This window comes from Siniperca chuatsi, linkage group LG3 (assembly GCF_020085105.1).
Source record: "Siniperca chuatsi isolate FFG_IHB_CAS linkage group LG3, ASM2008510v1, whole genome shotgun sequence".
Classification (NCBI taxonomy): Eukaryota; Metazoa; Chordata; class Actinopteri; order Centrarchiformes; family Sinipercidae; genus Siniperca; species Siniperca chuatsi.
In genome coordinates, this window is record NC_058044.1 from 456,585 (window position 1) to 480,000 (window position 23,416).

At 46.7% G+C, this 23,416-nt stretch overlaps 2 protein-coding genes across 3 annotated transcripts in view; both read left to right on the plus strand.

Moving 5' to 3' along the window:
• Positions 1–9,861, plus strand: part of LOC122872850 (calpain-2 catalytic subunit-like) — a 30,073-nt gene extending 20,212 nt beyond the window's left edge. Inside the window, exons 10-21 of one of the 2 annotated variants that reach the window (XM_044188862.1) lie at positions 24–193; positions 336–347; positions 1,633–1,844; positions 2,249–2,285; positions 2,968–3,033; positions 3,224–3,281; positions 3,355–3,419; positions 4,362–4,433; positions 4,529–4,607; positions 8,632–8,748; positions 9,460–9,518; positions 9,662–9,861. In XM_044188862.1, the coding sequence (XP_044044797.1) occupies positions 24–193; positions 336–347; positions 1,633–1,844; positions 2,249–2,285; positions 2,968–3,033; positions 3,224–3,281; positions 3,355–3,419; positions 4,362–4,433; positions 4,529–4,607; positions 8,632–8,748; positions 9,460–9,518; positions 9,662–9,685 (971 nt within the window). In that variant the 3' untranslated portion in view covers positions 9,686–9,861. The remainder of the gene's footprint in view (positions 1–23; positions 194–335; positions 348–1,632; positions 1,845–2,248; positions 2,286–2,967; positions 3,034–3,223; positions 3,282–3,354; positions 3,420–4,361; positions 4,434–4,528; positions 4,608–8,631; positions 8,749–9,459; positions 9,519–9,661) is intronic. The other variant, XM_044188864.1, reaches the window with a different exon arrangement.
• A 1,010-nt stretch (positions 9,862–10,871) lies between these two features.
• The window catches only part of LOC122872851 (calpain-1 catalytic subunit-like), a 23,309-nt gene continuing 10,764 nt past the window's right edge, over positions 10,872–23,416 (plus strand). Inside the window, exons 1-10 of the mRNA XM_044188865.1 lie at positions 10,872–11,008; positions 12,844–12,873; positions 13,248–13,488; positions 16,073–16,142; positions 21,317–21,435; positions 21,821–21,954; positions 22,341–22,509; positions 22,606–22,689; positions 22,791–22,876; positions 22,974–23,048. Coding sequence (XP_044044800.1) covers positions 13,249–13,488; positions 16,073–16,142; positions 21,317–21,435; positions 21,821–21,954; positions 22,341–22,509; positions 22,606–22,689; positions 22,791–22,876; positions 22,974–23,048 — 977 coding nt within the window. The 5' untranslated portion in view covers positions 10,872–11,008; positions 12,844–12,873; position 13,248. The remainder of the gene's footprint in view (positions 11,009–12,843; positions 12,874–13,247; positions 13,489–16,072; positions 16,143–21,316; positions 21,436–21,820; positions 21,955–22,340; positions 22,510–22,605; positions 22,690–22,790; positions 22,877–22,973; positions 23,049–23,416) is intronic.

Here is a 23,416-nt window from a genome sequence, read left to right on the forward strand (position 1 = left end):
GGAAGCTGTTTTTTCCTCTGCAGACACATTCTGGATGAATCCTCAGTTTGTGATCAAACTGGAGGAGGAAGATGATGACCCAGATGATGGAGAAATGGGCTGCAGCTTTGTGGTTGGTCTGATCCAGAAGAACCGCAGGAAGCTCCGGAAACAAGGAGAGGACATGCACACCGTTGGGTTTGCCATCTACGAGGTGAGAACCAAAGAAGTTTGCTTTAAGTTTAAGATCAGATCAAGAAATAAAGGATCTAAAGAACCCCTGACACAGCAATACAGATTCATCCACAAGTACACTTTCCAAACTAACCCTTTTCTTGTCTTCTGTTTTGCTTTAGGTTCCGAAACAGGTGAGCTCTGGACCCCTGACAACACCTTCAGGCTAAAGGTCAAAGGCTGAAAAACACTCTTCATTCTTTATTCAGATAATCAGACTTCAAACCACTCTGCCCACCCAGGACGCCTTACACTTTTTTGATTCATCTGTTTAGGAAGTAATGCTTTGTCACAGTGGTGATGATATGATAATGTCAGAAAACTTTCATTCAAAGAACCATGGTGATTTAGCTTGTTTTAGCTTGTTACAACTATGCATTTTCCAAATCATCCATCAGTTTTTAGCTTGATCTTCTGCCTCCCACGTAGCCATTATTTTCAGTAAAATTTAGTACAAGTGGAAAATTTGCTCAGACATCCAATATTTGAGAGCTGTCTGTTGAAAGTCATTTTTTTCTTGAGCTCCCTTGTCGGAAAATCAAATGCAGACAAACAAGAAGCAAACATGGACGACGTGAAAAGGAAAATGTGAAGTTGGTCATTTCTTCCATTAAAGGAACAGTTCAACATTTCAATTTTTCTCTGAGACTCAGATGTTCAGACTGATACCACTCTCATGTAGTCTGTGCGATACATATGAAGCTATAGCCAGCAGCTGGTTAGCTTAGCTTAGCATAAAGACTGGAAACAGCACTTCTAAAGCTCACTGACTAACATATTATATTTCATTTGTTATATTGTGGTTTTGCAGGGGGTTATGTGCCAGACTATTTCTCAGCTGGTGGCCTGGCAACTGGTCAGAGCCAAGAAATAGTCAGACACATAATCCGCTGTAAAATGGTGAATTGTCATTTTTACACAAACCCGAGGATTTCATAACAATTTCAAACTCTTCCTTTAAGGAAGTTGCTGTTCATCAGCTGACTCTCAAAGCGCAGATGTCAGAGGGTCCTTAAAAGCAGAGAGTTTTCAAAATAGTCACTGCTTTTAAATGCATACATCATAAATACTGCATAAAAATAAAGTAGACTAAATGTTTCTTATATCTGCAAGCTGATTTTCATAGAACTGAATAGAAGCCAGTGGCTGTCTGGAGGAGAAGAAATCAACTTAAAAACTGATGAATGATTTAAAAAATGATTTGCTGGGAAACAGTTCAAGATTTGTAGTTAACGGCCTGAAACATGCAAAAACAATTAGAAACAGTTAGAATGGTCTTTGAAAGGCTAGATCCCTTCTGTAACTCAGCATATTAATTCAGGACATTAGGTAGAGACGTAAATATGATGCTTATTGGCTGTACCACCTGCCCAGTTATCGAAATACAAGTTGTCCTAATTGGCTGTTACCCCCCCTCAGTTCCAAGGGCAGAGGGAGGTGCATCTGGATAAGAACTTCTTCCTGACCCACGCTCAGACGGCGAGGTCAGAAACCTTCATCAACCTGCGTGAGGTCTGCTCTCGCTTCAAACTGCCGCCTGGAGAGTACCTGATCGTCCCGTCCACCTTCGAACCGCACCTCAACGGAGACTTCTGCATCCGAGTCTTCTCCGAGAAGCAAACAGAGACCCAGTAAGACCTTCAAACTGGTGCTGCTGGTCTGTTTGTAACAGCAACCTTGTCTTCTTCAGTCAGTGCTGAAAGTCGTTGGGCAGTCTGAAATCCAAAAATTTTTAGTCTTGGTCCCTGTTCAGGTCCACAGTCTGTACAAAAACCTCTCTGTAGTGTTTCTTTGGTCCCTCAAATGTTTCTGAATGGAGGTTTTGAGACCTGGAATTTGGGTTTACTGTGTGCCGTTACTGTTTACTGGGGAAGTGGCGAAAATCAGAAAGGTTGTCAGTGTTTTTGGGTGGGCTGCCCCAACAGGTTCAGTTCACAGGAAGCACTAGTGTGTGCGAGTGTGTGTGTGCATTAGACTTCTACTGAAAATGTGATGAATGCTTCCAGTGATTTCTAACAAGTCTCTCTCCTGTCAGACCCTGTGACGACCCGGTCAACGCTGAGCTAGAGGATGTAAGTAAACCGTGATTTATAGTTGTATGTTAAGGGGTTACGGCTCCAGGGGAAGACTACACCGGCGGAGGCTACAGAGATGCCACATGGAGTTTTGGAAATGTTTTAAATATATAATGGAAAATGTGGGTGCTGACACTCCTGCAGACTCCTGTTTTACAGTTTAGTTGCCTTCAGGACAGAACTCACCTGCCGTGTCACATCGTATGACGATTGTTACTTGCACACACCTGATGTTCCTTACAGACAGATTGCAGAAGTATTCGAGGTACAGCAGCTGGTGTTTAAGGAGTCAGTTCTGAGAAATACAACAGTAGATTATCGTCACACGACACAATGCATCGAGAGTCAAGATTGTTTATTGTCTTTTTCTAGTACATTCAATGGAAAGGAGAACAAAACAGTATCTGGTACCAAGGAGCAGGCAACGTAATAATATCTGTTAGTGCTGAAATTAATAGTTGACCGGCGGGGGACACGCTGGACGGGCTGACACGTGGAAACAAACAACCAGTCACGCCTACACGCAAGAGTCACCAATGAACCTGCATGTCTTTGGACTGTGGGAGGAAGACACAGGGAGAAAACTCCACACAGGAGTCACTGTCAGTCAGCAGTTTGTACCGTTATAATAAAGTTTACTGTGTAACGTTGTGACTGTTGTCGTGGTGTTTGTGTTCAGGAGTCGGTGTCTGATGAGGAGGTGGATGCAGGATTCAGAGGCCTCTTCTCTAAACTCGCAGGAGACGTAAGTTTTCTTTTTTCATCTCACTGAAACAGAAACACAGCTTTAAAACTGAGGAGTCGCGAAAACCTGTATGTCAGATGAACACTAGTCATAAACATGATAATATTTCCATCTCTAACATCATCACATATGAGGTGACGGCAGCATCAGCCAGCTGTCCAGGTGTGATGTGTTTCCTGTTGTGTTTCAGGACCAGGAGATCTCTGCGGCGGAGCTCAGGACCATCATGAACAAGATCGTCTCCAAACGTAAGTTGAGCTGAAGCTTCAACACGCTTCACCTGATCGGCTTCAGCTTCAACTTCCTGTCTCTTTTTCACAGGAACTGACATCAAAACTGACGGCTTCAGTTTGGAGACCTGCAGGATCATGGTCAACCTGATGGACGTATCCTTTAACGTGAACGGTTCAACGATGAAACAACAGTCAGCGCACTCGTGTTATTATCAGAGCAGCTAAACTGTCGGCTAACGTTTATGCTAACGTTAGCTAGTGAGCTAACAAACGTGAACGTGGTGACCATGTTTGTTTGTCTGGTGGTTCAAAGTGAAACGTTTATTGATTATCATTTAGAAAAATATTTGTCGACTCATCGTCATTGAACTGATTATAAGAAAACACGAAAAGTGTTTAAAGTCACAGTGAAACAGCAGTTTCTTTATCTTCAGTAATGTGACGTATTTCTGAGCGAACGGAAACATGTGGCTGAACTTCAGTTGGAAACTGTATTTTCTGTATTTCACTGTCTTTAAAGGCGGGTCAGCGACTCTAAGCCAGTACACGTCTTTCTGTCTCCTCACGGTCCGCTAGCTGTCCGTTCAGTGTGCGCGCTGTAGTTTTCTTGAAAAGAAAAACTAATTATATTCACCTTGAGGCAGCAGGAGCCAAAAGTGGATCAAACTTTCCGAATCGTGTCCCGTAATGTTGTCATCATGTTCAGCGACAGATACAAACCAGATAGAGAACAAAACATACAAAAATACACAGATATTAACGACACGCCGCCACTGGAGCAGCGTCCTGCTGCGCCACAGCTCCGCTCCGTCGGGCTTTCACTTCCCACTGGAAACATGTCAGAGGCGTCAGCCGACACATTTATAATATAATTTAGAATTGTTCGCCGACATTTTTCATCTTTTACATCATAAATACAGAAGCTCATGCAACAGATGCTTTGCGGCTTTGTTACCTTTTGTTGTATCAAACTTTCTCATTTTAAATGTGAATACAGACGATCTCACAGCACAGCTGCTGACGTTCACCTGCATTTACGTTGATTCTGTCAGCGCTCTTTAGACTAAAAACCCTCAGTGATCCTTAACTATTCAGAAGGACAGCGGGAACGGGAAGCTCGGCCTCGGAGAGTTCGCCACGCTGTGGAAGAAGGTGCAGAGATATCTGGTAAGACCTGTGTGACCTTTGACCTTTAAATCCAAATATCTGAATTTACCCGACAAAGATCAACAGCAGCGGTCTGTGTTTTCCTGCGTCTGCAGTCGATCTATAAGAAGAACGACACCGATAACTCGGGGATGATGAGCACTCCAGAGATGAGAGTCGCCTTGAAAGACGCAGGTCAGTTTTTATTTCTTCTTCTTCTGCAGGAAACACACGCTGACTGCTGGCTGATCTGAGGCCGTCACCGCTGCAGAGGCGGGAAGGAAAGAAATGTTCCTGAACATTTAGTTGTGATGTTCAGGTGATTTGTCTGCACGCGCTGCTCGGCAGTCAGGATGAAGGTTTCTCAGCGGAGCTGTAAACGAACCTTCTGGCGTCCGAAGTAACATTCAGTTATTCTACTGTAATAACTGCAGCGTAAGGTCGAGCCACCAGCTGTGTGGAGACGTCAGTGAGCTTTGCAGAGTTTACATACGATATTATTTAGTATGTGAACATGCAGGTGCACACGCTTAAAATCCTGTGATCCTGCAGGTCTCCTTCACAGGAAACTGGAGCAGCTTTCCTTACTTATGTGGTCAAAATGCAAAGTATTTGGGATATTAATACCGTGAAACGAAAGATTCAGACATAAAAGCTTGATGCTGTCTGTTCTCACATGAACTCGTGTTGTAAACTCGTGATTACCGTCCAGAGTCAGACTCAGCAGCTGTTCCTGAATCTGTTTCTCCGTCTTTACTCACATTTATCCCCTCTGTTGTGTCGCTGAGTGACCTTTGACCCCCACACTGTTTGTTGCATGTTGCAGGACTGGAAGCTCGGTCCTGTTCAAAAACTCGTCTAACCAGCAGATGTAAACTGTTTCCTGTCTGTCTGCTCTCGCGCTGTGGGCGCTCGCTAAAATCGTCGCTTTCTCTGATGTGGTTTGGTTCAGAAGCCTCAGGCTGACTGTACTGCAGCAAACTCAGAACATTTTTTGATGATATTTGAACATTCAGAGCTTCATCAGGACGAACAAACATATTTTTCTGTAGAGCAGCTCTGTCTCTGACGACAGAACTGCTCTGGAGTCAGAAACGATCTGATTGGTAAATCAGATCAGAAACATCAGCTTGGATCGTAGAAAAGGTTTCAGTCGTAGTCGTCTGGACGCTGTTTTCAGAATCAAGATGTTCCGGCTCCCATCCAGAAGCCATTCTCAACTGTGAAAAATGGTCTTCCTGGGCCATCATGGAAACAATTAGGTCAGTTTCAGGTGAAACTAGCTAATCAACAGATACTCAGGTAGACTCCTCCCTGAGGGCGGGGCTTATGTAACACAGAGTAGCTTAAATTTCTGAGTTCTCAGACCATTTTCACGATTGAGAAAGACTTAGAAACAGCGGGATTCTCAGGCAGGTTCTGCAGGTAGAAGGAGCTTCTGTAGATAAAGCTATCCTCAGGAAGTGTCAGGCACACTGAATGGCTTATGAGTCTGAGTTCTCCTCCAGTTCCCTCAAGAGTTTCCTGCTGGAGGTTATCAGTAAATGTTTGATCGGATATTTCATCTCGTTTATTTGCTGTTTGATCGGATCTCTCTTTAAACTCCGTCCATTCCTGCTTCCAGAGAATCGGTTCGTGTTTGTCTTTGAACTTTCTGAATGTGTGACTCGTGGTGATTCCCAGCTGACTCTCTGCACAGACCTCCTGCTGTACTCCTCCCAGCCCCGCGAGGAGCGAGGAAGACTCGTTTATTTATTACTAAGATTTATTTCAGAGGGGAAACGGAATCTTCACACCTAGAACTTTCAAAATAAAATGTTTTTCCTGTTTTATTTCATTTATTCATTTAATGTTTATTTGATACGGACAGATACATTAAACATAGAGAATTGCAATTCTGCATTGCAACGTATCTCAGCATTTATAGCTGCTGCTAATTTTCCTTTAAAATAACAGACGATGATGTTCTGTGTTTGTCTCTGCTGCTGCTGTCTGGACTCTTCACACTTTACTGCCGGTAGACTGAAGGTGACGGTACGTTACGTCCTGCTGGAGGTTCGTTAGCACTGTTAGTGGTGTTAGCACTGTTAGCGGTGTTAGTGGTGTTAGCACTGTTAGCGGTGTTAGCACTGTTAGCAGTGTTAGCCGTGTTAGCACTGTTACCGATGTTAGCACTGTTACCACTGTTACCGGTGTTAGCCATGTTAGCACTGTTAGCAGTGTTAGCCATGTTAGCACTGTTAACGGTGTTAGCCGTGTTAGCAGTGTTAGCACTGTTACCGATGTTAGCACTGTTACCAGTGTTTGCCATGTTAGCACTGTTAGCAGTGTTAGCACTGTTACCAGTGTTAGCCGTGTTAGCAGTGTTAGCACTGTTACCACTGTTACCAGTGTTAGCCGTGTTAGCACTGTTACCGGTGTTAGCCATGTTAGCACTGTTAGCAGTGTTAGCCGTGTTAGCACTGTTATCGATGTTAGCACTGTTACTAGTGTTTGCCATGTTAGCACTGTTAGCAGTGTTAGCACTGTTAGCAGTGTTAGCTGTGTTAGCACTGTTACCGATGTTAGCACTGTTAGCAGTGTTAGCACTGTTACCAGTGTTAGCCGTGTTAGCAGTGTTAGCACTGTTAGCAGTGTTACCGGTGTTAGCGGTGTTAGCACTGTTACCACTGTTACCAGTGTTAGCCATGTTAGCACTGTTAGCAGTGTTAGCCATGTTAGCACTATTAACGGTGTTAGCCGTGTTAGCAGTGTTTGCACTGTTAGCGGTGTTAGCACTGTTACCGGTGTTAGCCGTGTTAGCACTGTTAGCGGTGTTAGCACTGTTACCGGTGTTAGCCGGTGTTCGCATCTTGCATCTTTTTAGAATAAATTGTATGAATTCAGTTATATTTCTTTAACCTGAAAAACATGCAGAGAAGGCAGAATGGGTATTTCAGCCCTGGGTAGTGTCTGCAGCTGAGTGAGACTCAAAGAGTGAGCCAGCATGTTGATGATCAGCTGCTGGACTTTTAATTTACTTACAGTCAGATCTTAATTATCTCTGTTTTCTGGAGAAAACTAATGATGCATGAAAACAGATGTCACTGTGACGTCAGTAATAACACTGTCTCCTCCCCGTCTCCTGTCTCTGTTCGGTCTCTCTGAATTGACTTTTATCCTGAGTTAATGAAATATTTAAGTCCTGATCAAACTGTGTCTGATACACAACCTGATCATTCAGTCCTCGTCCCAGGAGAACACGAGTAACTCTGAACCACGAAGAACAGTCCTGCATTCAGTTTCTTTATTTAAGTTCTCTTTACACCCCGATCAATAAATCAAATGCTGTCGCAGGCCTGTAATAAGCCCTGTCTACCTGTCTGTCTGTCTGTCTGTCTGCCTGTCTGCCTGCCTGTCTGCCTACCTGCCTGTCTGCCTGCCTGCCTGTCTGCCTGCCTGTCTGTCTGCCTGTCTGCCTGCCTGCCTGCCTGCCTGTCTGCCTGCCTGCCTGCCTGCCTGTCTGTCTGTCTGCCTGCCTGTCTGCCTGTCTGTCTGCCTGCCTGTCTGCCTGCCTGTCTGTCTGTCTGTCTGTCTGTCTGCCTGTCTGTCTGCCTGCCTGTCTGCCTGTCTGTCTGCCTGCCTGCCTGTCTGTCTGTCTGTCTGTCTGTCTGCCTGTCTGCCTGCCTGTCTGTCTACCTGTCTGTCTGTCTGCCTGTCTGTCTGCCTGTCTGTCTGCCTGCCTGTCTGCCTGTCTGCCTGCCTGCCTGTCTGTCTGCCTGTCGGTTGGATAATTATCCATCAACATGAAGACCTCTGATGCAGGAACAGATGTAGTTCCCTGTTCAGCACTGAACGTGTCACACGTTCAGTAAATACACAAAGTTATAGTTATAGTTAAACAGTTAATATTCTTTCATTTACTCAGTGACAGAGCGACCATCGCAGCGAGGAGACTTTACGAAATCAGAGACTCTGTCGAGGTCAGAAATGCTAGCTGCTAACCAAAGCTAACGGGAAATCCTGGCCACCGTCCGTCCACTCATAGTTTTTTTTCTCCCGGTGTTGTCATTAGAAACACGAAGATTAGCAGGACGGAAACGCAGAATACGAACGTTAGCTTCTTAACGTTGCTGCTAAGTTTCTTTCTGTGTTTCCGGAGGCGTTAGCGTTAGCGTTAGCATGAGGATGATAGTCTGGTTTGTTCTCCACAGTAACTCCTCCTGTCGCCCTCCTCCAGGTTTCACTCTCAACAACACCATCTACCAGCTGCTGGTGGCGCGATACGCCGAACCCGACATGACCATCGACTTCGACAACTTCGTGGGCTGTCTGATGAGGCTGGAGATGATGTTCAGTGAGTCGCCACATTTCTAACATCCAAAGCTAACGGTTCAACAGAATGTCCTTCAGATTTCTCTTCAGATGTAAACGTTTTCTTACTGAAGAACCGTGGAACCCTTAAAGGGAAAGCTCAGCATGTTCAGAAAGTCCTGTGGAGTTTCTGACCTCCAGCAGCGTTACGGAGCGATGTGTTTACCGAAGGGAACCGTATCCGAGGCGTCTCTGGGTCCTGCAGTGAAGGTCATGTTGCCACAGCTGGATCTCTTCTACAGCTGTCTCAACATCAGAACAGAATATGAGCAACAGTTTTACAAAATATCTGGTCCATTGTTAAAAAGTCGAAGCCTGTGGACAGAAAAACAGAAGGCGAGAAGTCAGCCGCGACTCCCAGGGTGCATTTCTGCGAGAAACATCCAATCACAGAGCTTAAAATGATGTTACCTGCGCCGCTAACGGCAGGTGGACGCTAAAGACGTGTTCAGAAAAGTGATTTAATGATTTGCAGCTTAAATGAATTCACTTTTAAAGTCTGAGTCAGTGGTGGATGAATTCAGTAACCATGGCGACAAGTTTTGCTCTCAGCGTCTGATTCGCACCTCTGGGGCTTAAGGCCTGCTCACACCAGCATTTAGAGAGTTAGCTAATGAGCTAACGTAGCTGCTAACTGACGCAGCTTCAGAATGTGTCAGAAAAACTCTGACGTGTGATTCATTTTCCTCCTCAGAGATCTTTAAGAAGCTCGACGCTGACAACAGCGGCTCCATCGAGCTCAACTTCAACCAGGTGAGAACAAAACAGTCTGTTGAACACATTCAGAGTCTGTCTGAAGACCCAGAACCTGGTCCAGCAGTGGCAGCAGAATACACCACAGTCAGAGATGAGTCCGGTGTTGACTTGGACCTGGTTTCTCTGTCTTCTTTCTGCAGTGGTTGAACTTCGCCATGATCTGAGCCGTCGCTCCGTGGTCGCCCGGAGCTTCAGTGTTACTGCAGGACGCCATGTTCCCGTTCACCGCTTCTCTCTGTCACTCCTTAAGTTTTCTATGTGAGGCTTCTGTTTTACTCTCTACACTACCTGACTGACAGACTCGATGCAAAGGCAATAAACGAATCCACAAACCCTTTAACAGGCTGAGGAGGTGTGTTCTGTGATTCTGTCATAATTCATATTTAAAGGATGGTTTCATCTCTGTAGAGATAGAGAGGTCCAGGACATGTTTAGCCTAGCTTAGCACAAAGACTGGAAGCAGGGGGAAACTGCTAGCCAGCCCTTGTATTTAACAACGTTATGGTAGCTGCAAACAGCTAGCAATTTCAATGGTGGTACCTGTTTGTAGCTAACTGGTGTTTTACCAGGGTATGTGTAGCCTAGCTTAGCACAAAGACTGGAAGCAGGGGGAAACTGCTAGCCAGCCCTTGTATTTAACAACGTTATGGTAGCTGCAAACAGCTAGCATTTTCAATGGTGGTACCTGTTTGTAGCTAACTGGTGTTTTACCAGGGTATGTGTAGCCTAGCTTAGCACAAAGACTGGAAACAGGGGAAAACTGCTAGCCTAGCTTTATCAAATAAGAAAACACCTGTTTTACATGTTGTATCTTGTTAGCTAAAAAGCTAGTCACCAGTCCGTCCGATGGGTTGTCAGATGGGTTTAGTTTGATATCTTTTATAAGTCATTTTCATTTTAATAACTTTATAATGAAAGGAGGCCGACTTTAGCCCACATTTCTTCCCTTCGGCAGACTTCATGAAGGGTGCAGTACCGTCTTTGACCACACAGAGCGGCAGACATCTGTAATAATCCAGAGGGGGCGCTGTTTCACTCATCACAGGACACAAAGACAACTGTGCAAGAGATGCCATCTAAGAGAAAATGGTGTAATGTTTGTATTACAATGAGGGGAGGGGCGGGGGTGTCATCAACGCATGACGTCGCTCCAGGGTGGTGGGGGGAGTCCTCCAGTCCTCCTCTCAGAAGAGCCTGGTTTATGTGAATGAAAGCTCTGACAGAACTAATGAAGACACGTGGACAGTGTGGAAATTAAACAGCAGACTCTGCTGATATTTCGATGTTTGTTCAGATTAAACAATCACGTGACTCTGCTGGTGTCTGGTCTCTTTAACTGGCCCCTGTTGTGTTGATGATGATGATGTAGCCCCGCCCCTCCCACCGGGCGGGGCCGATACTGCAGCCCAGCATCCGCCACAGCTCCGCGCAGCACCGGACCGCCAGCATCCAGAGCCGCATCCTCAGACCCCAGGACCGACCACCCGGTGAGTGTCTGAGCTGGTCCGAACTGGTCTGAACTGGTCTGCGTTGCCCTGTTTTCAGGTTGATTCAGCACAAACTGTTCACAGCATCCTGTTTATTAACCAATCAGAGACGTGCTCGTGCAGCGTCACACGCTGACCAGCAGATTCAGGTATTTATGGAAAACTGCGTCTCTGAAATAAAACCGCGAGAAGAAGCGAATAAACCGTGGGACAGCGCGGGCTGTGTTTTGATTGGTCCTTATGAAAGCTTTTCTGGAGTGACTGCTCCGTTTCAAGTAAATATTCAGTCGGTTTTTATGTTGCTGCAGTTTATTCTTCAAATGAAACTTTTCTGCTCAGCTGATGAGACTTTCACACTGAGCTGTCTGTCAGCCATCTTTTCAGCTGTCACCAACAGCTTTGTGTGTTTTTACAGGATTGTCATGTTAAATATATATATATATATATATTATATTGCATTACATTCACTCAGCGAGTATCTCTGCAGGGCCCCGCTGACCTCCAGGGGCCCCGGGGCCCCCGGGGGCAGACAGCAGTTATTGGACGCTTGTTGTACAGTTTCATTATTTCCCCAAACCCCCAGAAACCAGATCGATCGACAGCCGATAAGTGTTGGAGTCGTTTCTGAAGCAGGAACTAGTTCCAGCTTCTTCCTTCTTTCTGCCAGAATGAACTCGGCAGCTTCGGACCGCTGGTCTCTCGGCTTCAGGGATCAATGACGGCGTCCTCGCTGTCAGCTGCGTTTTCTTCTGACAATCAATCGATTATTAAAGAAATCGACGGTCAGACGCATCGATGACGCAACCGGTTCTGCTGAGAAACATGTTGATAGAACACAACAACACGTGAGCAACGGACACAGAGTCCAGACTCTAACCTGCTTTAAACCCTGAGCTGGTCCCAGTCTGAGTCTGGTCCCAGTCTGAGTCCTGGTCCCACTCTGAGTCTGGTCCCAGTCTGGTCCCAGTCTGGTCCCAGTCTGAGTCCTGGTCCCAGTCTGAGTCTGGTCCCAGTCTGGTCTCAGTCTGAGTCTGGTCCCGGTCTGAGTCTGGTCCCGGTCTGGTCCCAGTCTGAGTGTGGTCCCGGTCTGGTCCCAGTCTGAGTCTGGTCTGAGTCTGGTCCCAGTCTGAGTGTGGTCCCGGTCTGGTCCCAGTCTGAGTGTGGTCCCAGTCTGAGTGTGGTCCCAGTCTGGTCCCAGTCTGGTCCCAGTCTGAGTCTGGTCCCAGTCTGAGTGTGGTCCCAGTCTGAGTGTGGTCCCAGTCTGGTCCCGGTCTGGTCCCAGTCTGAGTCTGGTCCCAGTCTGAGTGTGGTCCCGGTCTGGTCCCAGTCTGAGTGTGGTCCCAGTCTGAGTGTGGTCCCGGTCTGGTCCCAGTCTGAGTGTGGTCCCAGTCTGGTCCCAGTCTGGTATTTTGGTGAAGCTCCAGAAACACAGGCGCTTTCAGAGTGATGAGTCGGCTCGTCTGCTCTCAGCGATGCTGCGACTGTAATCTGCTGCTGCGGAGCTCAGACCGGCACACACGAGTTCATTAGAGACTGGAGACGAGCCGGGACCACGTGGTCCGTTTAAAGGGACTGGGATGGTTCATGGAGACTCTCAAACGGAGTCCGAGACTCTGGAGAAACTGATGAAGGTTTTGCCTAAAAAATGACACATTTAGTAAAAGTATAAATAGTTGCTGATTTAAGTTCTGTCAGTCCAGTAATTGATTATTTGACTGTTGTTCATGCTGAATGATCTGTGATAACAAAGTTAATTAATAAGCAGGTTGTTGAGTGACGTGTTCTGATTGGTCACCAGGATCCAATGAACTAACCAGACTTCTGTTTCCTGTCAGCTTCTCACGAGCCCATTGGACGGAGATCAGGTACAAACATCTGCATGTTTATTATTTCTCTCTATGATCTGATCACCGTGTGTTAGCATGCTAACATTAGCTAGTTAGCAGTAAACACAGAGCGCAGCTGAGGCTGATGGGAGCGCCATCAGCTCTGCAGGTGTTTGGTCAGAAACCAAAGTGTCGGACACGTTAACGTGTCGACCTGATGGTGGCGCTAGAGGGAAAGTCAGAGGATCAGCAGAGTTATTACAGTTCATCCTGAGGGGAGCATGAACGATGAAGCACGTCTCATCCAGTAGTTGTTGAGATGTTTCAGTCTGGACCGAAGTGGAGCACAGGCTGATATGAATCCCTTAAACACCCTGAATCCTGATGAGTTTTTCTGATGTGTTGTGGATCAGGATGTTTGGAGGCGTGTCCGGCCGGATCCACAAGGACAGGCAGAAAGCTGGAGGTCTGGGATCAGTCCAGCAGGCCGTGCGCTACCAGAGCCAAGACTTCCAGGCCCTGAAGGAGGACTGTCTGCAGAATGGATCCCTGTTCCAGGACCCAATGTTCCCCGCGGAACCAGCCTCCCTGGGCTTCAAGGAACTCGGACCGTTCACTGCCAAAACCAGAGGGGTGGAGTGGAAGAGACCAACTGTAAGAACCAAAACTCCAAAAGCTAACAGGTCCCAAGTCATGACATCATGCTAACAGACTGAGGCTAAAGCTAACAGGTCCCAAGTCATGACATCATGCTAACAGACTGAGGCTAAAGCTAACAGGTCCCAAGTCATGATATCATGCTAACAGACTGAGGCTAAAGCGATCAGGTCCCAAGTCATGATATCATGCTAACAGACTGAGGCTAAAGCGATCAGGTCCCAAGTCATGATATCATGTTAACAGACTGAGGCTAAAGCTAACAGGTCCCAAGTCATGATATCATGCTAACAGACTGAGGCTAAAGCTATCAGGTCCCAAGTCATGATATCATGCTAACAGCCAGAGGCTAAAGCTAACAGGTCCCAAGTCATGATATCATGCTAACAGACTGAGGCTAAAGCTAACAGGTCCCAAGTCATGATATCATGCTAACAGACTGAGGCTAAAGCTATCAGGTCCCAAGTCATGATATCATGCTAACAGCCAGAGGCTAAAGCTAACAGGTCCCAAGTCATGATATCATGCTTACAGACTGAGGCTAACGCTAACAGGTCCCAAGTCATGATATCATGCTAACAGACTGAGGCTAAAGCTAACAGGTCCCAAGTCATGATATCATGCTAACAGACTGAGGCTAAAGCTAACAGGTCCCAAGTAATGATATCATGCTAACAGACTGAGGCTAAAGCTATCAGGTCCCAAGTCATGATATCATGCTTACAGACTGAGGCTAAAGATAACAGGTCCCAAGTCATGATATCATGCTTACAGACTGAGGCTAACGCTAACAGGTCCCAAGTCATGATATCATGCTAACAGCCAGAGGCTAAAGATAACAGGTCCCAAGTCATGATATCATGCTTACAGACTGAGGCTAACGCTAACAGGTCCCAAGTCATGATATCATGCTAACAGACTGAGGCTAAAGCTAACAGGTCCCAAGTCATGATATCATGCTAACAGACTGAGGCTAAAGCTAACAGGTCCCAAGTCATGATATCATGCTAACAGACTGAGGCTAAAGCGATCAGGTCCCAAGTCATGATATCATGTTAACAGACTGAGGCTAAAGCTAACAGGTCCCAAGTCATGATATCATGCTAACAGACTGAGGCTAAAGCTATCAGGTCCCAAGTCATGATATCATGCTAACAGCCAGAGGCTAAAGCTAACAGGTCCCAAGTCATGATATCATGCTAACAGACTGAGGCTAAAGCTAACAGGTCCCAAGTCATGATATCATGCTAACAGACTGAGGCTAAAGCTATCAGGTCCCAAGTCATGATATCATGCTAACAGCCAGAGGCTAAAGCTAACAGGTCCCAAGTCATGATATCATGCTTACAGACTGAGGCTAACGCTAACAGGTCCCAAGTCATGATATCATGCTAACAGACTGAGGCTAAAGCTAACAGGTCCCAAGTCATGATATCATGCTTACAGACTGAGGCTAACGCTAACAGGTCCCAAGTCATGATATCATGCTAACAGCCAGAGGCTAAAGATAACAGGTCCCAAGTCATGATATCATGCTTACAGACTGAGGCTAACGCTAACAGGTCCCAAGTCATGATATCATGCTAACAGACTGAGGCTAAAGCTAACAGGTCCCAAGTCATGATATCAGAGGCTAAAGCTAACAGGTCCCAAGTCATGATATCATGCTAACAGACTGAGGCTAAAGCTATCAGGTCCCAAGTCATGATATCATGCTTACAGACTGAGGCTAAAGATAACAGGTCCCAAGTCATGATATCATGCTTACAGACTGAGGCTAAAGCTAACAGGTCCCAAGTCATGATATCATGCTAACAGACTGAGGCTAAAGCTAACAGGTCCCAAGTCATGATATCATGCTAACAGCCAGAGGCTAAAGCTAACAGGTCCCAAGTCATGATATCATGCTAACAGACTGAGGCTAAAGCTAACAGGTCCCAAGTCATGATATCATGCTAACAGACTGAGGCTAAAGCTAACAGGTCCCAAGTCATGATATCATGCTAACAGACTGAGGCTAAAGCTAACAGGTCCCAAGTAATGATATCATGCTAACAGCCAGAGGCTAAAGCTAACAGGTCCCAAGTAATGATATCATGCTAACAGCCAGAGGCTAAAGCTAACAGGTCAATGGTCAATGACTCAAAACAACCATAAAAAGATGAGGTTTTGTGTCTCTGTCAGTCTCGGTGTCTCGGTCCTGTGGGGCAAGTTTGTATCTGGTTCAGGCTGCTTATTGGTGAAATTAGTTTTTGACTGACAGTGGATTGTAAGCCTCTGATTGGCCAATTTAAAAAATGACTGACAGTTACCCCGGCCATTCAACGCCTCCGTTCTGCAGAGACACCAGACTCGGGTGGGGGGGCCTTTTGATCCTGTATAATAACTGAAGACCACTCAGCGGCTTCTCCGCGTGGCGTTCACACCGAGCGTCTCTCCTCGGTTATAACAGTGGCGGCAAAAACAAATGAAACGTTATGCCGAACTTAGACCGCTGTGAAAACTTCAAGTGCGTCGGCGATTAAGAACACGCGATGTAAAGTGATGTCAAACAGACGGTGTTTCTGATTGGCTGTTGCAGGAGCTGACAGAGAACCCTCAGTTCATCGTGGGCGGAGCCACCAGGACGGACATCTGCCAGGGAGCGCTGGGTGAGTCGGCTGGTCACGTGACCTCACACACAGCCTGTCTGTCTGTCTGTGGTTTACAGGGAACTTCCCTAACGACGGTTGCTAAGAGACCAACTGACTGCATGAGTCAGGCAGTAAACACGGTGTGACATTATGATGATGGTTATCTGACAGCATGAAGCACCGCGCTCCTGCATGACGTGCGTTACATCACTCACTGCTCAGATATTTGATAAAGGACGCAGGTAAAGGTGACAGCGCGTCACATTCCCACTTCCTGTGTAGCAAAGCAACAGCGCCAGAGCACTTCCTGATTGTTGCAACCCATGAAGCTAATAACGAACTCACGATGGACAGTTTTAAAAAAGCATCAGAATCACTGCAGCAGAACCAGAGATACCTACTTATTCCACACATTCTTCTTAAACCTGCCGCCTACATTACCCACAATGCAACTCCAGTTGTGTGGGAGATTGTGGTGTGTTAAGCTAGCAGCGGCTAATGTAGCCTGGAGCCTGCAGCAGAGACGAGCTGCAGAGGTCTGCTGAGCTCACTTCTGCCTAACTTTCATCTTCATCAGCCCCGACGACGCTGACTCGAGTGACATCACTCGAGGACATTTATTAGACGTCACACAGCTCTGGAAATGCCTGGAAACGCCTGGAAACACCTGGAAACCCACACTGAGGTGGAAAATCAGCAGTTTTATTTTAGATGTTTTATCTCCATCGAGGGGCTCTGTCCTCTCACTTTAAGAGTGTTTTTCAGCCCTGTGTAGTGTCTGCAGGTCGTTCCTGAAGACAGGGCAGCCTGTAGTTAGCCTGAGAGGTAAGCTCCAGGGCAAAAAGGTCCACCAAGCTTATCACAGTGAGACGTGTAGGACCGTGTCGATCAGCTGCTCTCCCTGTTTACAGTGACACCCCCCCCCCCCCCCCCCCGTTGGACGCTGCCTTCAGGAAACAGTCGCCTGTGTGTTGATGTTGCCTCGGCCCCTGGCTGACAGGAAACGATCCCGATGATTTCTCCTGCAGTCAAACTGATTTCAGACCAGCTGACGTGGTGTTTTATTGTCACGTTCAGATGAAGTATCGTGACCCAAAGCCACATACCAGAGTGTTTACGGCGTCCGCCGTCCCATCTCCCTGGCTTCCTACAGGAAGTAAAATCAAATATGACAGACAGAGTAAACGATCCATACGTGAGTTTCAGCAGGAAGCAGCAGCTCCCAGCATGCACTGGGAGAGGCTCGACCTGTCTGGTCTGTCAGCGGTTACAGATTTCTACGAACCGGAGACGCAGAGAGAAACTGCAGCTTACACACACACACACACACACACACACACACACACACACACACTCGCTGTGAGTGTGTGTGTGTGTGTGTGTGTGTGTGTGTGAGTCACAGAACAAAGGGCGGACAGTCTGGCTGATCTCCAGCTCCGAGCAGCAGGGTGGAGTCCTGACTGTGTGTGTGGACACGTATTACTCACGCTGTGGGGACTCGCCTTAAAACAAAACGCAAGTCGCCACAACGTAAATGATTAACTGTTAGAGTGAAGACGTGCTTTAAGGTTAGGGTAACGTTAGGGTAAGGTTAGAGTAACGTTAGAGTAACGTTAGAGTAACGTTAGGGTAAGGTTAGGGTAAGTCTCCTGGGAATGAATGTAAGTCAATGTAATGTCCTCTGAAGAGATGGAAACATGACTGTGTGTGTGAGTGTGTGAGTGTGTGAGTGTGTGAGTGTGAGTGTGAGTGTGTGTGTGTGTGTGTGAGTGTGTGAGTGTGTGTGTGTGTGAGTGTGTGTAATCTGGTTGTAAACACATCATTGGCAGGAAACAGGAATGATCAGTATGTCCGTCGGTGGGCGGAGGTCCAGCTGTTTCTCGCTGCTCTAGCTCCACCTGCTGGACGCTGCTGACATCACAGCTCAGAGACAGCACTCTGTGACATCATATCACCTGGACGGAGAAATAAAGTCATTTTTATTTCTACAGCCCAAAACTACAAACCATATGACCGCTGTAGAAGAGATGGATCATAAACATTTTATTAAAGTACACAATTAAACACATGGATCAGTTAGTAAGTTAATACATTAGCAGTTAAATAAATAGATTAACTATATTAATAAGAAATTAAATACAACACATGCGCAGAGTGCAGCAGGCAGCTACATTAGGCTGGATCACTCGTGGGTCTGTCTATCACCTGGCTGGATCACTCGTGGGTCTGTCTATCACCTGGCTGGATCACTCGTGGGTCTGTCTATCACCTGGCTGGATCACTCGTGGGTCTGTCTATCACCTGGCTGATCCTGCGCCCACTGCACTCTGAGCAAACACTTTCATACGTTTCATTCATTCATCCTTCTGTGAAGTGGGCGGCTCAGGTCCATCCGCCCCCGCGTCTGATGAGGTTCCGGTCCGTCAACCTCTTCCTCGCCAAACTGGGACACCTTTGTGGAGCTGGGTTTGTGGACGGGGACACGGGGCTGGAGCTGAGGTTTTATCAACCTGCGGAGAGTTTATGTATTTTATAGGCTGAATTCACAATGTTTAGACTTTTTATAATTAAATTAGAAAATCCTCACCGGAGTTTTGGGGTTTTGAAACAGCTTTTAGACCTTTATGCTGTGCTTTTGTCATGGTTTTGGGTCTTAGGTTTTGTTATTTCCTGTTTTATTTGTAGTGTGCTGCCTCATGTGTCAGTTTTACTTCCTGTCTTTGTTTGCTTTTCCCTCCAGTTTTGATTGTTTTCTCCACCGTAGTTAGTGTCACCTGTGTCTGGTTACCTTGCCCTCACCTGTGTATATATATTCTGTTTGCTTCCCTTGTTTCTGTGTCGCAAAACAAATCAGACAAATCAAATCAGACTTTTAAGACTGAAATCCTGGCTACGACCCTGCGGGGGCGCTGTCCTGTTGAAACAGGAAAGACACAGAACACTGTTGGCTAAAATATTAAGTTCCCTTTCACTGGAACTAAGAGGCCCAAAGTCCAGACCAAAACACAGGGCTGTCCACAGACTTTTGGCCAGATAGTGTAGCTGTGAACCTGATCCACCAGGACTGTTTCATGACAAGGCGTAATAAGAACAGGAGCACCTGAAGGCAGCACTCAGCCCGTCAGCTCTGACCTCGTGTTGATCCGTTTATTGATCAGTGAATGGACGATGGATGGAAACTCCATTAGCCGGAAACATTAGCAAATTAATGTGAAAATAGCTAATGTTGTTGTTGTTAGCGTTGAGCCTAGCATTAGCGTGTCCCCACAGACCATCAGAGTGTCTGTTCAGGATAATGCAGTCAGCTGATGTTCAGTCTGCACATTAACAAGCTGCTGCAGCACAAATGCTTCCTGTAAACATGTCAGAACATAAACTCTGTTCCTCCAATCAGAGTCACGAGCATCATCACCAACATCTGATGTCAGATCTGATGGCAGTGTGTCAATGACACGTTCAGATCACAACCACAAGAAGACTGTCATGTGTTGAGATAATGGTGAAACTTAAGAGATCAACAGCGACTATAAAAAAACCTCAGTCTTAACACTCCTGGACCTTAGCTCGGCTGGATCATGGGATCCTGCTAGACAGGCTAAGAGACTGGGTGGTCTGGCTGACACGGTTCTCCAGTGGGTTGAATCCTACCCGACCAATAGAAATGTCATTGTCACGCTTGCTGTGTGGGGTACCGCAGGGCTCCATCTTGGGTCCTCTTCTGTTTAACCTGTACCTGCTTCCCCTTGGCTACGTCGTCAGCAAACATAACATCAGCTACCAGAACTCTGCCGATGACACACAGCTTCTCGTCTATCTACTGACGACCCGTAAACTCAGTCAGCTGCTTGGAAGAAAAACAGATTTTGGTTGTGCTAAAGCCCAGAGACAGCTGGTCTGCCAGTATCTGGAGTCCAGATCACTTAAAACACCTGACCAGATTAAAAATCTAGGAGTAACCTTTGATGGTCAACTCAGCTTCAGGGATCATATCACCGGCCTTCTTACAACTCAGAAACAATTCAAGAATCAGAGGCTTTCTTTCCCAAACCGACTCAGAGAAACTCATGCATGCGTTTGTTACGAGCAGGCTGGATTACTGCAACTCTCTGTTTATGGGTCTTCCAAACAAAACAATCCAGAGACTACAACTTATCCAGATCTCAGCTGCACGAGTACTAACCAGGACCAAAAGATCAGACCACATCACTCCAGTCCTCCGTAACCTTCATTAGTTACCTGTTGCCTTCAGACTGAAGTTCAAACCCCTTGATTTGGTTTACTAAGCGCCTGCTGGTCAAGCTCATCTCAGACATGCTGTCAGTTTATAACCCTGGCAGCTCTCTCCGGTCGCATGGTGGAAATCTCCGTGTGCCTGGAGCACTTTAAAAGTCCGGTGAGATGGCTTTCAGTATTTATGCACCTAAAGAATGGAACAGTTTGCCTCCTGATCTTAGACTTGCTCCGACACCGCGTCCAAGACCTTTTTCGCTCAAGCTTTTCTTAACGGACGCACAGTCGAGGGCTTGCAGGAGTCGGGTCCGGCAGAGAGTAACTGAAGATACAAGAGGGTTAGCGTTTAGCTCAGACAAGGCGACAGAGAGCAAAAGGCTGCAGCGAGACTAACTGGGAGCTGAGTCTACGATGTGGCGGCGTGGTGGAGCCCAGTATTTAAAGCAGAGGAGATGGAGATGATTGGCCACCCGACTCCCGCACACAGGACATACTTTGAGATTAGAAGACACTGAGGTAGTTAAGTTGTGATATTGAGATAATTGACCCAAAAATTAACTAAAAACTAGAAAAGGCAAAATTTCCAGAGCAAAGTTCACACACGTTAGTTGAAGTGTAAGATGAAAGCAGCGGAGAAGTCTGTTAAAGGTTTATCACTTCAATGAGCTGAAGTCTCAGTTGAACTGTTAGTTGAAGTGTACTTACTGAAAGCAGTTGAGTTCTCATTTAAAGAGTGGGGAATGAAAGTAGTTGAAGTGTGAGTTTAAGAGTAATTACTCTTCAAATCACATTTCTCTCAAGATATGAAAGCAGTTGAAATATCAGTTGATGTATAACAGGTCAAAGCAGATGAAGTGTCAGCTAAGGCAGAAGACAGTTTAAGTGTGCGCACTGACAGCAGTTAAAATGTTACCGTCTGAAGGTAGTTGAAGTGTCAGGTAACTGTATTGACTGTTTTACAGGAGACTGCTGGCTGCTCGCGGCTATCGGCTCTCTCACTCTGAACGAACGGCTGCTGCATCGCGTGGTTCCTCACGGTCAGAGCTTCAACCACGAATACGCCGGCATCTTTCACTTCCAGGTGAGACTCCACCTGTTCAGAGATCACGCCCACTCACCTGTTCATGATGCGTTCACACAGAACTCAAGAGTTTGTGTTTTTATCATTAAAAACAAGGTAGAGAACGAAGAGAGACAGCAGCGACCTTAATAACTACCCTGAAGGCCACTTGATGGCACTAAAGAGTCGTGTTTTCCTGGTTGTTTCTTTCAAGACTGATCATCTGTATTGAATATCAGTTTGTGATTGGCTCACTTTCAATCACATCGTCTCTACTTTCAGGTTTTCTGCTACATTGATTGTCTTGACAGTTTTTATGAGTATTTTGAGATCTACATTTTGCATTTACATGAATTTAAGATGGCAAAGTGTTTAATTCTTCTTCTTGTGTCTCTCTGGTCTGTAGTTCTGGCAGTTCGGGGAGTGGGTGGACGTGGTGATCGACGACCGTCTGCCGGTTAAAGACGGAGAGCTGCTGTTCGTCCACTCGGCTGAGGGCAGCGAGTTCTGGAGCGCCCTGCTGGAGAAGGCCTACGCCAAGTAAGATCATCCACTGCGGTATCGAGGTCCCGCCCACACACCCGGCTGTCAATCATGACGTCAAACCCCGTTTTTATAGCATCAGATAACTAATTAAAACCAAACTTCTCAGAAAAAGACCTGAATAAACATCAGCGTGATGAGAACGACCTGAACTGACAGAAACCATCTTTGTGGACTTTGAGTTTTTAGTTTGGCTCGTGTCCCATCCGCTAACATGGAGGGGGCGGGGCTTATGACCTGTACTGCAGCCCGCCACCAGGGGGCGATCCAGATGTTTTGGCTTCAGTTTTAGGGAGCTGACATGTCGTCCATCTTTACAGTCACTGTTTTAGACACATAAATCAGGAGGTTTAGCAGTTTTGGTGTTTCCTGTGTGTTTTGAGGTTATGCGGCTCGTACGAGGCGTTGTCCGGCGGCAGCACCACTGAAGGTTTTGAGGACTTTACGGGCGGCGTGGCGGAGATGTACGAGCTGAAGAAAGCTCCCAGAGATCTTCATCGTATCATCAGTAAAGCTCTGGAGAGAGGATCGCTGCTGGGCTGCTCCATAGACGTCAGTCACGCACGTTCACACTCACAGCTGAGAAGAATCTGTACAGACAACAGGCGAGCTGCTGTTTGATGCGTTAACTTTCTGCTTCGTCCTCAGATCACCAGCGCCTTCGACATGGAGGCGGTGACCTTCAAGAAACTGGTTAAAGGCCACGCCTACTCTGTCACCGGACTCTCACAGGTGAGCTCAGCTTCTGCCATCACATCACACGCCGACCAGAGGAGCCCGACCGCATCAGTATCCAGTCTTTGTGTTCTGGGCGTTTGTCTTCCTCTCTGCAGGTGGAGTACCGCGGTCGGCAGGAGCGTCTAATCCGGATCAGAAACCCCTGGGGTCAGGTGGAGTGGACCGGAGCCTGGAGCGACAAGTCAGTGCTTCAGTTTTACACTTTAAACTCATTTTAAGACCAAACAGGTCGTCTGTCTTCGAGAGAACGGCAGGAAATAATCTCGTTTGTGTGTCAGCTCCTCAGAGTGGAGCGCCATCGACTCTGCAGAGAAAGACGAGATGCTCTGCAAGATGGAGGACGGAGAGTTCTGGTAGGTCTGTCTGCCTGTCTGTCTGCCTGTCTGACTGACTGTCTGCCTGTCTGTCTGTCTGTCTGTCTGCCTGTCTGTCTGCCTGTCTGTCTGCCTGTCTGACTGACTGTCTGTCTGTCTGTCTGTCTGCCTGTCTGTCTGTCTGCCTGTCTGCCTGTCTGTCTGTCTGCCTGTCTCTCTGTCTGACTGTCTGTCTGCCTGTCTGTCTGTCTGTCTGTCTGACTCTCTGTCTGTCTGTCTGTCTGACTGTCTGTCTGTCTGCCTGTCTGCCTGTCTGTCTGTCTGTCTGTCTGTCTGTCTCTCTGACTGTCTGTCTGTCTGCCTGTCTGTCTGTCTGTCTGTCTGTCTGTCTGTCTGACTGTCTGTCT